This window comes from Larimichthys crocea, chromosome XVI, assembly GCF_000972845.2.
Source record: "Larimichthys crocea isolate SSNF chromosome XVI, L_crocea_2.0, whole genome shotgun sequence".
Lineage (NCBI taxonomy): Eukaryota > Metazoa > Chordata > Actinopteri > Sciaenidae > Larimichthys > Larimichthys crocea.
The window spans coordinates 5,024,319-5,042,404 of record NC_040026.1 but is presented as its reverse complement, the minus strand read 5'-3'; the positions used below and the strand labels follow the sequence as shown (position 1 = coordinate 5,042,404).

The 18,086-nt window shown below is 37.7% G+C and overlaps 1 protein-coding gene across 2 annotated transcripts in view; it reads right to left on the bottom strand.

Moving 5' to 3' along the window:
• Positions 1-1,954: 1,954 nt before the first annotated feature.
• LOC109141280 (sulfotransferase family cytosolic 2B member 1) overlaps positions 1,955-18,086 on the bottom strand; it is a 21,810-nt gene continuing 5,678 nt past the window's right edge. For both annotated transcript variants that reach the window (XM_027289574.1, XM_027289573.1), the window contains exons 2-6: positions 7,444-7,655; positions 3,991-4,117; positions 3,647-3,741; positions 3,346-3,526; positions 1,955-2,813 (exon numbers count right to left, since the gene is read on the bottom strand). In XM_027289574.1, the coding sequence (XP_027145375.1) occupies positions 2,704-2,813; positions 3,346-3,526; positions 3,647-3,741; positions 3,991-4,117; positions 7,444-7,644 (714 nt within the window). In that variant the 5' untranslated portion in view covers positions 7,645-7,655 and the 3' untranslated portion in view covers positions 1,955-2,703. The remainder of the gene's footprint in view (positions 2,814-3,345; positions 3,527-3,646; positions 3,742-3,990; positions 4,118-7,443; positions 7,656-18,086) is intronic.

The window sequence follows — 18,086 nt, the reverse complement described above, 5'->3', positions numbered from 1 at the left end:
GAGGGGGGCGAGGGATAGACTGATCCAAGGTGGCAAGCCACACAACACAAACTGCTTCAAATAAATTGTATTTCATTCCTAGAATTAACATAGACCCATATCCCTACATGTAATTAATTGGGTTATGTGAAAAATGAAAAAAATAAAAAATAAATAGTAATCTACGTGACCTCCACGTGACTCCGGTTGATTGACGGGCGAACCGACGGTGTTGGCAAAGGTATAGTGGTTAATGATGTTGATTCTTCATCATGGACCAAAGTAAAAAACCAAAGAAGCATCAGGTGCCCAGTTTAGAAAAAGAAGAAAAGAAGAAGAGGAGAAACAGGCCAAAGATAAAGGTCTGCAGATTTCTGTGAGTGACGTGAGTGTTAGCAGCTATAGGCTGTTTATTAGCCTCTTGCCAATATGTTGCTATTAGCCACAGAAGATGACTGGATTTGGTCGTAATTAGTTTTGCTGAACTAGCTACTATTAGAATTGACATCATGTCATGCAACTAATTCACCCATAGGCAACCTAGTCTGGTTTGTGTTTGCACACAACAAGTGCAAATTCACACAGACGTCCTGACTGTAAAATGTTTTATTACTGTACACTATATGCTAACTTAAACAACTTCTAATATACAGTGACATGGCATTTTGTAAGCTACATGTGATAAACCTTTTTAAATCATTTGTAGTATGTTATGCTTAGTTTATAGGATGTTAACAAATGTTATTTAAATGTGCATCATGGTCATTTTAATTGGGTAACTGATGCATGTGTGATGTGAGTGTGATCTAACTTACACATGGTATCTTAATTGTAAATTCAGGGGCACTTCTGAAATTTTTTTGGGTGGGGGGGTAGTTTACCCAGGGCATAAATGTAGCCAGGACCGCCCCTGTAATGATGTCCTCATTGTTTAATATTGCTGCTACGAGATTCCAAGCAGACTGACTCATTGTCACTCACTTTTTGCTGCAGCATCCACATGTTAAACAAGATAGCTACAGGCACTGCTGTGAAGTCTGACATCAGTCAAATTTCATTGATGTATTCAAAGTTTCATTGAATATGTTCAAAGTTTCATTCCATATATTTAAAGTTCATTCAATATATTCAAGATTAATTGAATATATTCAAAGTTTCATTCCATATATTCAAGATTAATTTAATGTATTCAAGGTTCACTCCATATATTCAAGGTTCATTCAATATATTCAAATTTTTATTACATATTTTTAAAGGTTTACTTTCCTGAACGGCATGCCATAATAAAAAATAATATAATATAATATAATATAATATAATATAATATATATAATATATATAAATAATCTAATATAATATCAGATATCAACTTTTAAGATCAGCTACATTATTGTAATGTGTGGGGCGACATTTTAAATATTTGTGGGATTGTTGTATATTATAGGAAGTGCAAAAAGGTCATAATATTATTTAATTTACAGTGCTCTAGTTATGAATAGACATGAGTATATTACAGTAATTTTGAATTTGTAATTGTGATGGTACATGACCTCTGGTAAAACTATTATAAGTATTATGATAAAAAAGTGAACACCTTCAACTCAGAGGCTAAAAACTCCTTCTTTCAGTCAAAGTATCCAGAGTTAACGTGACATTAATTAGGCTAATAATAGATTTTGAAAGAAAGCTCTTCTCATGATAAGGTAAATGTTAGTATTCCAGATAATCTCTTCTGCTTCCATAAACTCATGAATCACACAACACTTTTAAAGGTCCATTGTGTAAGATTTAGGTATATTTATTGGCAGAAAAAAATTTAAAGATTAATTAATTATGATCTGTAATTAATTGATCTAATTAATCTCTTTTAATCTCACCTAAAAACTGCTGAGAAAAGCCCTCAACTTGAGGTATTTGCTATTTAGATTCATTGCATAATTGTGGCATATCAAAACTTTGATAAATAAAAAAAAAGTGGCATTATAAAGTCATTTATTGTCTTTAACAGATTTGAACAGATGCAGTCCTAGCCATTTACATTCCACTGTATTTGAGGCTAGTCCCAAGTGCTGCCTGCAACCTTTAGTTTCCACCTTTTCTCAATCTCCAAATAATTAGAAAATAAAAATAAAATAAAACATCAGGTCTATATAACCCCTCATCTTCCACTATGTTTATTGGCCTACAGTTCATTGCTATTCACTTGGCAAGAACATTTGTCAGCCTGTCGGTCGCTCATACACAGGGTGTTCTCAGGTTTAGTTTGGCAAAGAGCTTTGCTATGGCTCGCTGAATTCTAATGTTTACGCTGCTAACGTTAGCTGTGGCTGCACTCGCGACTTTTGATGTGGTAGGCTAAACTTGAGCTGCTTTGGTGGTAAGCAAACTCCTTACAAAGAAGGCATATCACTCTACATGTATCAATGGTGCCGTCCGGGTGCTCTCCGCTACTCACCGCTCCTCACCTTGCCCTCAAGCATCCCAAACACAATGACAGCCAATCAATGTCCACTTCAGGGTGTGACTGACCATTGTTTTCCACCCTCAACAACTGAAGCACAAGAAGCCCAACACATTAAAACGGATTTTATAAAAAGGCAACTTGCATACAGAAACAGTAAAGTTAGAGATTAAAAATGAGATTAACGCAATTAAAAAACATAACATGCTAAATATGACTGTAATTAATTATTCGCAATTAACACGATAATTTGACACCCCTATTTAATCCCATGCAAATTTGTATTTGACATCTTTCATTTTGTCTTTGTAAACAGCCTCAAAGTACTCTGCTTCTGCCACAGTTAGTTGGTTTTTCCAGTCTCCAGCAATTCCTGAAACAAAAGAATACTTAATGAAATTGAAGAAATGGTGTGTGAAAATTGTATCCTTATTTTCATTTTACAATTGTGAGACTCCTATCTAGAAAAACACTATGAGATTTACTGCTGTGTGTACAGTAGTATTGTATGTTTCCATTGAAATTATTTAGTGTATTGAGCTCTATTGTACAGAAGCACCAAGCAGTAATGTATTCATAAATTTGATTTCCTTTGTTTATCACTGTAATTTAATTTGGTTTCTCGAGATCTCAAGCTATTATCCTGTGATAACGGACTAATTTTCCAAAGATTCCAAAGATAACAAAACATTGTTTTTTTAAGATAATAACATAAATAATTTGACAGAACATGTATTATTTCGAGATAATGAGAAAAATAACTTGAAAACAAATTAAATTACGTCATTATCACAAGAATCGGAGGACATAAAATGAAATAAAACCGCTTATGGCTTCTGTACTATTGATAACAATAACAGTGGAGATGACAACATACTGCATATGAATTATTTTTTTAAACAAACCTTTCCTGAGAAATTCAGACTTTGTCTGGTCCATGAATACACGAGGAACTGTAGAGTAGTTGGACATTTTGTTCTGCTTCATGTTCTTGAACAAACATCGGTCTGCTATCTTCTCCATCACCTCAGTGTCCAGAGGTTTCTCCAAGAACTGAGCGATTCTGGCCACAGAGTCCTTCAGGTCCTGCACCACAGAGAAACACACATCATATCATATTCCTGCAATAGTTCTCACAGTATGACCATGTATTCTTGTGATGTCAAAATAGATTTTCAGTTTTTGCGGATTAGTTCTCAATCTCACCATTATCATCTCTTCATAGGAGATATACATTATGCGATCTTTATCTTCAGCATTCAGCCAGCTCTTTACATGATCAAACCAGGAGCCAAACATAACTAGAAGGAAAATAAAGTCATAAGTATTCAGTTATAATGACTAAATTCAATCTTCATTTATTTCTGATTAATGCTTGTTCTTTAGTGTTGAACTTCACGGTCTTTGAACATCAATCATGTTAAATGTTGTTAGAAGGTCAAAGACCACAGCCATTGCATAAAATGTAGTTCAGATGGAGGTTCCTCTCCTTAACTGTGATTGTTTGTTGTATTATAAATAAATACTGCACACTGAACAGTGAGAACAACCTTTTCCATCAAGGAACTTGTGGAGGAACTCGCTCTGTGGACCTGGTTTTACCAGAAAGGATGTCATCCCATAAAAGTGAAAGGAAGATGTAAACACATCTTTGGGGTTTCTCATCACATAGATGACCTGCAGGGATGATAATGACATTCATTAATCATCTATGGAGCTTTCAGCACTCAACCCTTTTCAGCCTCCAACATACAATGTATGACATTTTAAATTGTTCATCGTGCTTTGCTTTCGTTTTGCTAAAACACTTTGTCTACTCACTGCATAACAACTGCAAGTGAAAAAATAAAGATTAACCATGACTCAGTTCAAATGAATTATGACATCTTGTAGTGGCACATTATGTAATAAAACTGCAGTATATAATAATCTGCCACATTTTGTAATAAAATTCTTGAACACAATATGTAATAAACTTTGCCGCATTTTGTAATAAGTTGTTACATATTTCATCAGTAATTACAAAATGCGAGTGTTGCACTTTTTTTTTTTAATGAAGAAAATGTAATAAGTTGGTGCATTGTGTAATAAAGCACCAAAATAGATGTCTTAATTAGAAAAAAATACTGCACTAAATGAGAGTTACTGGCACAAACATTATCAGTGCATTGCAGTGTTGGAAGATATACATACATACATGCAATGTGGATTATGTTATGCAAATATTATACATGATAGAAAGCAGACAAAAGACAAAAACAAATATGGAACAACAAATGTACCAAATTTTGCCCTTTATCTGTCGTTATAGGATATGTAAAACCCTCACAATATATATGAGTGGAAAGTAGTCTACAGACAAGTGCTGACAACGTTTCTCAAAATTCTTTTTTCTAGCAAAGAAAAAAGTAACTTGCCCAATACATTTGAAAGTGTTTACTGTAGTAGATGTATACAATATTGCTTTGAAGATATGAAAAAAAAAAAAAAAATCTGCGAAAGAATGTCATGTAGCTATTGGGCACTTGAAAGTGCAAAAAGTGTGAATAACTTTTTATAACAAAAACATTATTTATTCAGCAATACACCCATAAGAGTTGTAATAAAGGAAAACACCACGAACCTCCAACGTATACCTTGATACCCTGAATGAGTGCCATGATGCTTCGTTCAATGTAAACCATCACCATTTGCTCAATAAACCTGATTACTGTACCCTGAATCAACACCATCATGACCCCCTGGATATACCCCATGATGATGCCCTGCCATATGATGATGGAAATTCTGAAATGCCCAACCTGCCAACAGAATTCCTGTCATATATTATTCAGTTGATACTAGATGCTGACATGTACGTATTCAACAGAGTTTCTAAGCTTTTTCAGGACCTTGCATCACAATATCTTCCATAGATTTTCATCAGAGAGTCTTTCGCTGAAAGCTTTCAGCTGGAACATGACCATGACAATGTCATTAGTATTATGAGACTATATAAAAATTAGTAAGAAACTATAATTATAACTCTCACTGAGACTAAAGGAGCTATTTGGAAAGAATAGCAAGTGGATGAGGGCCTGGGTTGTGTTAAGGCACATGGCCTATGGACATTTCACAATCAAGTACATTTTTTGGAAGAAATAGTAACTCATGTTTTGCATCTTGAAAGAAAGAGAGTAGTAAAAGAGGAGTAAAGAAGTAAATTTTTGTTAATAGTCAATTGTCTATAGCCTTTTTTTTATTACAGTGATGTGAAAGATTATTTACACTGTTTTTAGTTAGTTTAGTTTCAATGGTCATTTATTTCTATCCACTATATATAGTGGATAAAGATAAATGACCACTATGGAGCTGGAATAAAGTTTTTTTCTGTTCCATATTTGTTTTCATGTTTTGTCTGCTTTCTATCATGTATAATATTTGCATAACATAGGACTGCATGTGTGTATATCTTCCAACATTTCAGTGCACATAATGTTTGTGCCAGTAACACTCATTTAGTGCAGTTTTTGTCTCTATGAGCTTTCAAACACATTCTCATTGAATACAGATATTTGATTTAGATTTGACCAATGAAACGTCCTACTACTTTTTTAAATGAATTCATATTAACGATTCATGCTGGTATGCTTCAAGTCAATGTCGTTCTGATGGTATGATGTTTTTTTTCTAATTAAGACATTCATTTTGGTGGTTTATTACATTTTCTTTTTTTTCTTTTTTCTTTTTGTCCCTTTCAAGCTTTATTTGACAGAGACAGCTGAAGAGTGACAGGAAATGTGGAGAGAGAGAGACGGGGAAAGAGCCACAGGTCGGATTCGAACCCTGGACTTCCACAGCAAGGTCTTGTTACCAATGAACCTGCGGAATTTCCAGACAGGTGTTTTTTTAAGCATTCTACAGTGTTCAGTCTTTTGTTTTCCCTCTCTAATGTTTTGGAGAGCATGTTGCAGGCATCAAATTCTGAATAAATCTATATTCACAAAAAGAAGTCAAATCAGTTTAAACATTAAATATTTCTACGGTTTGTGAGATAGATTAGAAGGGAGATGACAAGTTAGTTCCTGTATCTGTGCCACACTTAAGGAGACCAGCAAGAGGTCCTCAGTTAATTCACTCTAAGATCTGCCCTACACCAACCACCAATCCAGGCGTTCATGGATGACCTGACAATCACAACAGAGTCATTCCCAGGCTGCAGGTGGATCCTGCAAGAGCTTGAGAAGCTGATGGAGTGTGCCCAAATGAGTTTCAAACCAGCAAAAGTCAAACACCATGATGCTGAGAAGAGGAAAGGTAGACGATAGGTTCTGGCCAACCATTCTAAATATCACTGAGAAGCCAGTGAAGTTTTGGCAAGGTTTTTGACAGCTCCTTGAGCGATGCGGCATCCATTCAGGTGGCCTGCACAGATTTGGATGGCTGGCTGAAAGCTGTGGGCCAGGAAAATTTAAAGCATGGCTCTGCCAGCATGGGATACTACCCAGAATCCTGTGGCCGCTCCTGGTCCATGAAGTGCCCATATCAACAGTGCAGACACTGGGGCGGAAGGTCAGCAGTCGCCTACATTTATTATACATATCAGACTTTCACATAGTGAAATGTATCTCTGTAAACTCATGTAAAAATAATAGGGTAGTAGTGCAAAACACTACACTACTACCCTTCTTGTGAATATCATAAAGGGACTAAGACTTGTGTTGTAAAACCCTGTATTAGAGAATGATAAATAAATGAACCTTGTACCTTGACTTCTTTTGCCCTCCTATTAAACACTGGATAGTATTAAACCAATGTCTGTAGATCTGTAAACCAATTTCCCTGTAAGGGACAATAAAGATATTTTGAACTTTGTACATTGTACCTTGTATACGTAACACATGTTCAGGCCTCTAAACTCAGAACTCCAAGGTGGCTGGTGTATATCACAGAACCATATTAAACATTTTGCCTTGAATGCCTTAATGATCTATGACAATGCTATATGGCTTATATGGGTTTACCTTTGGCTTTATTTCAGAGAACGATGGTGGCATCATGGCGTATTGGAAGTGTGTAGATAGGATACGTGGAGACGGTCTTTGTTCAAGATTAAGTTTGCAGGTGTTATCCACCTCCATCCAGGGAACACGGCGCCAGTTAGGAAGAGTCTCAACAGAAGCTGGATCTCCTCCACTCATGATCAGAGGGACAATCTCCTGCATCCAAGTCGTACCTGAACAAAGAAAACAAGGTTTTATGAAATTCACATTCTCAGCCCTTGTAAGACTCTCCTCAGTGAAATCACTAAAAAAGCTTTGTCCCAATTCTTCACATGATAATTGACTTTTCAGGTACACCATACACAAGATGTTATCACTGTTGTTAATTATTTCTAATTAATTAATTGTGAGAGTCTCATGTATACACACTGATTCCTTGTTTAATTATTTCTAAAAAATCACATTTCATCTGCGCAACAACAACTATATTAAAATGTCCATCTTCACAGCAGAAATAAACATGTTTACAGCCTGGTGCAAAAAAACTGTTTGGTCTCTATAGCTAATTTCCTCCAGGATGTTTTCTTATTTTATAATAACTGAGGATTCTTGTATGTAATAAGTGAATAAGTGTTTAAGCTACAGGGTGTAAACAAAAATACAAGGGAAGCCAAAAGACAGGAGAAAAGAAAAAATAAACAAACAAACAAATAAATAAATAAATAATAATGTTACGTGTATAGATTTGTGGGTGTGTGTGTTTCGCTCTCCTTCCTCCCTTTGTTCTTCAGGTGAAAAGAATTGGCTGCCACCTGTGGGCTCCAGAAGAGCTGGGGATTGGCTCATTTTTGTAGATAAGATAGTCAGGCCTTTTGTTTGCTTTTTCTTTTCTCACAGAGAAAAGGTTGAGCTAGGCCCTATTTTTTTGTACTTTGGTTATTTTGTTTGGCACAACCCTGCTGAAGGCAAGTTAAGCGAATCTTGAGCTTGGAATTTAGACTAGAACTGTGGGGGTTGTGCCAAACAAAATAAGTACAGAAGAATAAGTACAAAGTACAAAACAAAACCAAACAAAAGGCCTGACTATCTTATCTACAAAAATATCTGAAAAGAATAAAAATACACCAGAGGCAACAACCCATAACCTAGTGTGATGACAATTACTTTCTGTGCACAGATGTATAGGGTACCCCAGTCTTACCTCAGTTCTAGAGACCTGTAAAGCTGTGGAAAATACCACCCTTGTAAAGGTCTTTAAAACATTTCAGGCCCTTATTATGCCATGCAAAAAAGGTTGAATCTGTAAATGCAGGTCGAAATAAATGATTCCTCAATAATTGAGTTAAAGTAGACGCTGACTTCAATTTGAAGTGCCTCCTAAATTGATAACAAATTTTAAGTGTGGAGTGAACCACTTGGTTATTTGTAAAGTCAGAGAGCTTGGATGGAATAGCAGAGGTAAGTAAAGCAGTTAGGGAGGATGAAACACATGACTGCGCCTCTAAATCACACCATGGCAGATCAACTGATTTCAACCTAAATTAAACCTTGTGGATATGTGCTGCCCAATAATACAATTGAAATTTTGGAAGTGACAATCCACTCTGGAGTGTGGATCCTGAGTGCCTTTCCACACCATAAGAAGTAAGAAATAGTTTGACCAATTGTTTTAAAGAACTGCTTTGGGAGGAAAAGTGGAGACAGTGGAACAAAAATGTTAATTTTGACTGCATTAATTCTTCTAATTAATGAGAGAGGTAAGCTTCCCCATCTTTGGAGGTCGGATTTCATTTCAGACAATAAAGACAGGAAATTAGCAGAAAAAAGAGAGTTTAGCGTTCTGGTTACATTGATCTCTAGATATTTAAAGCCAGACAGACTAAATTTAAAAAGAATGTCAGACTGTTTGAGCTGTTATGCTAATGCATTGACAGGGTAGCATTCACTTTTAAAGATATTTACTTTGTAGCCTGAGAATGATCCAAATCTCTGAAAAGTAGATAAAATTGTTGGGATGGAAAGGACAGGATCTGAGATGTAGATAAAATTGTTGGGATGGAAAGGACAGGATCTGAGATCTGACATACAGCAATAAATCATCAGCATAAAGTGATAACTTAAATTCTGTGCCCAATCGTGAAATCCCAGTAAAAATGAAAGAGGACCATAGAAAGATTGACAAGGGCTCTATAGCTAGTGCAAACAATAGGGGAGATAAAGGACATCCCTGCCTGGTGCCACGGGCAAGACTGAAAAAACTGGAAAACAGTCCTGAATAATGTGAGCAACTGGCTGGGAAGTGACATACCGTTATCTCCCAGGTTGTGTCTACAGGGGACAGAAGCCAAATACAACACATATCAACATATCAACAGTCAGGCTTCGGTTTGAGCTCCTGCAAACCTAGCAACATTACATTACATTACATTACATTGCATTTAGCAGACGCTTTTATCCAAAGCGACTTACAGAGGAGGACCTAAGCTGAGAAAGGTGTAAAGGAGCACAGAGTAGTTGTTAGTTTTGTTAGGCAGTTAGGGAGGATGAAACACATGGCAACATTTGCCAACAAGGCACTAATCCAGTCCAAGTTAGACTGAGAACCACTGCAGAGTGAAAAGAAAAAAAGAACAAGACACAGCCCAAAACGTATCCCTGAGGAGCTGGCGCCGGACATCATTAAAGGCGGCTTGGGCACGAGCAGTCCTCGAAGTGTGGTTGGGGAAGATAGAGAAACTCATGTCTCCAATCTTGATCCGTGCTGAGCCCTGGCTTGGTGTAATGTGTCTACACAGTCCATATGATAGTGTAGACGAGCGACTATGGGGCTGGGGCGCTCACCGGGTTTCGGCTTCGGCTGGAGAATAAGATGAGCGCGGTCCACGAGTGGCTCCTTCTGGAGCTCCAGTGCCTCCTTGAGCAGAGTGGAAATAGCTGTAGCAGTAGAAGAGGTGGAAAAATCCTCAGGAATTCCCACCAATCGTATGTTATTGCGCCGAGATCTCGCCTCCAAATCCTCGCATTTATTGTCCAATCTTATCAGTTCTGTTGACAGATGCGCAACTTTAGCTTGTAAGGTAGTGATGTCGTCAGTGCAGGAGGAAAGCGATGTTTCCATTTCACCAACAGTGCCCTTCAGAGCGCACACATCAGACTGGATGTTTGTAATGCTGTCAGATAACTTCGACTTCACTGCCCGTAGCTCAGTCTTGATGTTTGACAAATTCTCGGTCAAGGCCGCTTGAAGCTCGGTTTTGAAAATAGCCACCAGCAGGTCAGCCTTAAAGCCGGGGCAAGGAGTGCCGCCTGCGGCTCCGTTCGAGCAGGAGGGGGAGCCACTATGAGGAGCGGTTGCAGCGGGCGGAGTAGGCCGCGGTTGTTGTGTAGGTGGTTTAGCTTTTGGAGGCATTTTGATCAGTAAAAGGTTGGCGTTGAGTTGAGAATATGGTGGTGGGGAAAACACACACCGAAAAAAGACGAAAAAAGATACAAAAGTGTGCCTAAAACAGAATTTGTGAAGGTTGTTGCAGGAGCTCAGAGAGGCGTGTCCTACTCCATCAGTCGCTACACCGGAAGTCCCCTTAGGGTGAATTTTTATAGAACTCACCTGTTCAAATTATATTAAGGCTTAAAGTTAAAGTTGACAGGTGGGCGCTATCACAGGTGGCTTATTTGAGAAACCAGGCTTCATTGAACCTGCCTCAGCTCCATTCATGCTGCAGGTCTTTGTCCATTTTTATATTAACGGCTTTAAATCTGTGGGTGACATCTCTATGTCCATGTTTTTTTTGTTTGTTTGTTTGTTTTTGTTTTTTTACAGTTCATGACAGTCTGTCTAAATATCTTATATTTATAATATACTACACTATATATTTTAAGTCTCATATTTATTACGGAAATTCCCAAGTGTCTACAACAATTAAACAAAATGCAAAAATGTTGGCCGTACAGTCTGCTCTCTTTCTTTGCTTGATATTGCTGCTAACTGCTAACTGTTAAATAGTAACAGTAATAATAGTAACTATGAAGTTTATGGGAAACACATTCTCTGTGGCATTAGTAATTCATATAGCATTAACTAACCCTAGCATACATCTTTACAATTGTTGATAATTCTACCTTTTTTCATGTTAACTGAGAAGAAAGTTTTTTCTCCAGAAATGTCTTGTTTACTCTCTTACATCACTGTACAGCTGGACAATGCAAAAAGCAAACTTGTCATGTTGCTAACAGTTAGCTGCTAATATTAGCCAGCTAACTAAATCCTCATATGGATGATAATGACATTCATTAATCATCTATGGAGCTTTCAGCACTCAACCCTTTTTCAGCCTCCAACATACAATGTATGACATTTTAATTGTTCATCGTGCTTTGCTTTCGTTTTGCTAAAAAACTTTGTCTACCACTGCATAACAACTGCAAGTGAAAAAATAAATTAACCATGACTCAGTTCAAATGAATTATGACATCTTGTAGTGGCACATTATGTAATAAAACTGCAGATAATAATAATCTGCCACATTTTGTAATAAAAATCTGGAACACAATATGTAAAAAACTGCCGCATTTTGTAATAAGTTGTTACATATTCACAGTAATTACAAAATGCGAGTGTTGCACTTTTTTTTTTTAATGAAGAAAATGTAATAAGTTTGGTGCATTGTGTAAAAGCACCAAAATAGATGTCTAAGAAAAAATACTGCACTAAATGAGGTTACTGGCAAAAACTTATCAGTGCCATTGCAGTGTTGGAAGATATACATACATACATGCAATGTGGGATTATGTTATGCAAATATTATACATGATAGAAAGCAGACAAAAGACAAAACAAATATGGAACAACAAATGTACCAAATTTTGCCCTTTATCTGTCGTTATAGGATATGTAAAACCCTCACAATATATTGAGTGGAAAGTAGTCTACAGACAAGTGCTGACAACGTTTCTCAAAATTCTTTTTCTAGCAAGAAAAAAGTAACTTGCCCAATACATTTGAAAGTGTTTACTGTAGTAGATGTATACAATATGGCTTTGAAATATGAAAAAAAAAAAAAAAATCTGCGAAAGAATGTCATGTAGCTATTGGGCACTTGAAAGTGCAAAAAGTGTGAATAACTTTTATAACAAAAACATTATTTATTCAGCAATACACCCATAAGAGTTGTAATAAAGGAAAACACCACGAACTCCAACGTATACCTTGATACCCTGAATGAGTGCCATGATGCTTCGTTCAATGTAAACCACACCATTTGCTCAATAAACCTGATTACTGTACCCGAATCAACACCATCATGACCCCCTGGATATACCCCATGATGATGCCCTGCCATATGATGATGGAAATTCTGAAATGCCCAACCTGCCAACAGAATTCCTGTCATATATTTTCAGTTGATACTAGATGCGGACATGTACGTATTCAACAGAGTTTCTAAGCTTTTTCAGGACCTTGCATCACAATATCTTCCATAGATTTTCATCAGAGAGTCTTCGCTGAAAGCTTTCAGCTGGAACATGACCATGACAAGTCATTAGTATTATGAGACTATAAAAAATTAGTAAGAAACTATAATTATAACTCTCACTGAGACTAAAGGAGCTATTTGGAAAGAATAGCAAGTGGATGAGGGCCTGGGTTGTGTTAAGGCACATGGCCTAGGGACATTTCACAATCAAGTACATTTTTTGGAAGAAAAGTAACTCAGGTTTTGCATCTGGAAAGAAAGATAGTAAAAAGAGGAGTAAAGAAGTAAATTTTTGTTAATAGTCAATTGTCTATAGCCTTTTTTTTATTACAGTGATGTGAAAGATTATTTACACGTTTTAGTTAGTTTTAGTTTCAGGGTCATTTATTTCTATCCACTATTAGTGGAGAAAGATAAATACCACTATGGAGCTGGAATAAAGTTTTCTGTTCCATATTTGTTTTCATGTTTTGTCTGCTTTCTATCATGTATAATATTTGCATAACATAGGACTGCATGTGGTATATTCCAACAATTTCAGTGCACATAATGTTTTGTGCCAGTACACTCATTTAGTGCAGTTTTTTGTCTCTATGAGCTTTCAAACACATTCTCATTGAATACAGATATTTGATTAATTTGACCAATGAACGTCCTACTACTTTTTTAAATGATTTCATATTAACGATTCATGCTGGTATGCTTCAAGTCAATGTCGTTCTGATGGTATGATGTTTTTTTTCTAATTAAGACATTCATTGGTGGTTTATTACATTTCTTTTTTTTCTTTTTTCTTTTTGTCCCTTTCAAGCTTTATTTGACAGAGACAGCTGAAGAGTGACAGGAAATGTGGAGAGAGAGAGACGGGGAAAGAGCCACAGGTCGGATTCGAACCCTGGACTTCCACAGCAAGGTCTTGTTACCAATGAACGCGGGAATTTCCAGACAGGTGTTTTTAAGCATTCTACAGTGTTCAGTCTTTGTTTTCCCTCTCTAATGTTTTGGAGAGAGCATGTTGCAGGCATCAAATTCTGATAAATCTATATTCACAAAAAGAAGTCAAATCAGTTTAAACATAAAATTTCTACGGTTGTGAGATAGATTAGAAGGGAGAGACAAGTTAGTTCCTGTATCTGTGCCACACTTAAGGAGACCAGCAAGAGGTCCTCAGTAATTCACTCTAAGATCCCCTACACCAACCACCAATCCAGCGTTCATGGATGACCTGACAATCACAACAGAGTCATTCCCAGGCTGCAGGTGCCCAATGGAGGAGGGGAGTTTCAAACAGCAAAAGTCAAACACCAGAGACTGAGAAGAGGAAAGGTAGACGATAGGTCTGGCCAACCATTCTAATATCACTGAGAAGCCAGTGAAGTTTTGGCAAGGTTTTGGACAGCTCCTTGAGGATGCGGCATCCATTCAGGTGGCCTGCACAGATTTGGATGGCTGGCTGAAAGCTGTGGCCAGGAAATTTAAAGCATGGCTCTGCCAGCAGGGGATACTACCCAGAATCCGTGGCCGCTCCGGGTCCAGAGAGTGCCCATACACAGTGCAGACACTGGGGCGGAAGGTCAGCAGTCGCCTACATTTATTATACATATCAGACTTTCACATAGTGAAATGTATCTCTGTAAACTCATGTAAAAATAATAGGGTAGTAGTGCAAAACACTACACTACTACCCTCTTTGGAATATCATAAAGGGACTAAGACTTGTGTTTGTAAAACCCTGTATTAGAGAATGATAAATAAATGAACCTTGTACCTTGACTTCTTTTGCCCTCATTTAAACACTGGATAGTATTAAACCAATGTCTGTAGATCTGTAAACCAATTTCCCTGTAAGGGACAATAAAGATTTTTGAACTTTACATTGTACCTTGTATACGTAACACATGTTCAGGCCTCTAAACTCAGAACTCCAAGGTGGCTGGTGTATATCACAGAACCATATTAAACATTTTGCCTTGAATGCCTTAATGATCTATGACAATGCTATATGGCTTATATGGGTTTTACCTTTGGCTTTATTTCAGAGAACGATGGTGGCATCATGGCGTATTGGAAGTGTGTAGATAGGATACGTGGAGACGGTCTTTGTTCAAGATTAAGTTTGCAGGTGTTATCCACCTCCATCCAGGGAACACGGCGCCAGTTAGGAAGAGTCTCAACGAAGCTGATCTCCTCCACTCATGATCAGAGGGACAATCTCCTGCATCCAAGTCGACCTGAACAAAGAAAACAAGGTTTTATGAATCACATTCTCAGCCCTTGTAAGACTCTCCTCAGTGAAATCACTAAAAAGCTTTGTCCAATTCTCACATGATAATGGACTTTTCAGGTACACCATACACAAGATGTTATCACGGTTGTTAATTATTCTAATTAATTAATTGTGAGAGTCTCATGTATACACACTGATTCCTTGTTAATTATTTTAAAAAATCACATTTCATCTGCGCAACAACAACTATATTAAAATGTCCATCTTCACAGCAGAAATAAACATGTTTACAGCCTGGTGCAAAAAAACTGTTGGTCTCTATAGCTAATTTCCTCCAGGATGTTTTCTTATTTTATAATAACTGAGGATTCTGGTATGTAATAAGTGAATAAGTTTAAGCTACAGGGTGTAAACAAAAATACAAGGGAAGCCAAAGAACAGGAGAAAAGAAAAATAAACAAACAAACAAATAAATAAATAAATAATAAGGTTACGTGTATAGATTTTGTGGGTGTGTGTGTTTTCGCTCTCCTTCCTCCCTTTGTTCTTCAGGTGAAAAGAATTGGCTGCCACCTGTGGGCTCCAGAAGAGCTGGGGATTGGCTCATTTTTGTAGATAAGATAGTCAGGCCTTTTGTTTGCTTTTTCTTTTCTCACAGAGAAAAGGGGAGCTAGGCCCTATTTTTTTGTACTTTGGTTATTTTGTTTGGCACAACCCTGCTGAAGGCAAGTAAGCGAATCTTGAGCTTGGAATTTAGACAGAACTGTGGGGGGTGTGCCAAACAAAATAAGTACAGAAGAATAAGTACAAAGTACAAAAACAAACCAAACAAAAGGCCTGACTATCTTATCTACAAAAATATCTGAAAGAATAAAAATACACCAGAGGCAACAACCCATAACCTAGTGTGGATGACAATTACTTTCTGTGCACAGATGTATAGGGTACCCCAGTCTTACCTCAGTTCTAGAGACCTGTAAGCTGTGGAAAATACCACCCTGTAAGGTCTTTAAAACATTTCAGGCCCTTATTAGCCATGCAAAAAAGGTTGAATCTGAAATGCAGGTCGAATAAATGATTCCTCAATAATTGAGTTAAAGTAGACGCTGACTTCAATTTGAAGTGCCTCCTAAATTGATAACAAATTTTAATGTGGAGTGAACCACTTGGTTATTTGTAAAGTCAGAGAGCTTGGATGGAATAGCAGAGGTAAGTAAAGCAGTTAGGGAGGATGAAACACATGACTGCGCCTCTAAATCACACCATGGCAGATCAATGATTTCAACCTAAATTAAACCTTGTGGATATGTGCTGCCCAATAAACAATTGAAATTTTGGAAGTGACAATCCACTCTGGAGTGTGGATCCTGAGTGCCTTTCCACACCATAAGAAGTAAGAAATAGTTTGACAATTGTTTTAAAGAACTGCTTTGGGAGGAAAAGTGGAGACAGTGGAACAAAAATGTTAATTTTGACTGCATTAACTTCTAATTAATGAGAGAGGTAAGCTTCCCCATCTTTGGAGGTCGGATTTCATTTCAGACAATAAAGACAGGAAATTAGCAGAAAAAAGAGAGTTTAGCGTTCTGGTTACATTGATCTCTAGATATTTAAAGCCAGACGACTAAATTTAAAAAGAATGTCAGACTGTTTGAGCTGTTATGCTAATGCATTGACAGGGTAGCATTCACTTTTAAAGATATTTACTTTGTAGCCTGAGAATGATCCAAACTCTGAAAAGTAGATAAAATTGTTGGGATGGAAAGGACAGGATCTGAGATCTGACATACAGCAATAAATCATCAGCATAAAGTGTAACTTAAATTCTGTGCCCAATCGTGAAACCCAGTAAAATATGAAAGAGACCATAGAAAGATTGACAAGGGCTCTATAGCTAGTGCAAACAATAGGGGAGATAAAGGACATCCCTGCCTGGTGCCACGGGCAAGACTGAAAAAACTGGAAAACAGTCCTGAATAATGTGAGCAACTGGCTGGGAAGTGACATACCGTTATCTCCCAGGTTGTGTCTACAGGGGACAGAAGCCAAATACAACACATATCAACATATCAACAGTCAGGCTTCGGTTTGAGCTCCTGCAAACCTAGCAACATTACATTACATTACATACATTGCATTTAGCAGACGCTTTATCCAAAGCGACTTACAGAGGAGGACCTAAGCTGAGAAAGGTGTAAAGGAGCACAGAGTAGTGTTAGTTTTGTTAGGCAGTTAGGGAGGATGAAACACATGGCAACATTGCCAACAAGGCACTAATCCAGTCCAAGTAGACTGAGAACCACTGCAGAGTGAAAAGAAAAAAAGAACAAGACACAGCCCAAAACGTATCCCTGAGGAGCTGGCCGGACATCATTAAAGGCGGCTTGGGCACGAGCAGTCCTCGAAGTGTGGTTGGGGAAGATAGAGAAACTCATGTCTCCAATCTTGATCCGTGCTGAGCCCTGGCTTGGTGTAAGTGTTCTACACAGTCCATATGATAGTGTAGACGAGCGACTATGGGACTGGGGCGCTCACCGGGTTTCGGCTTCGGCTGGAGAATAAGATGAGCGCGGCCACGAGTGGCTCCTTCTGGAGCTCCAGTGGCCTCCTTGAGCAGAGTGGAAATAGCTGTAGCAGTAGAAGAGGTGAAAAATCCTCAGGAATTCCCACCAATGTATGTTATTGGCGCGAGATCTCGCCTCCAAATCCTCGCATTTATGTCCAACTTATCAGTTCGTTGACAGATGCGCAACTTTAGCTGTAAGGTAGTGATGTCGTCAGTGCAGGAGGAAAGCGATGTTTCCATTTCACCAACAGTGCCTTCAGAGCGCACACATCAGACTGGATGTTTGTAATGCTGTCAGATAACTTCGACTTCACTGCCCGAGCTCAGTCTTGATGTTTGACAAATTCTCGGTCAAGGCCGCTTGAAGCTCGGTTTTGAAAATAGCCACCAGCAGGTC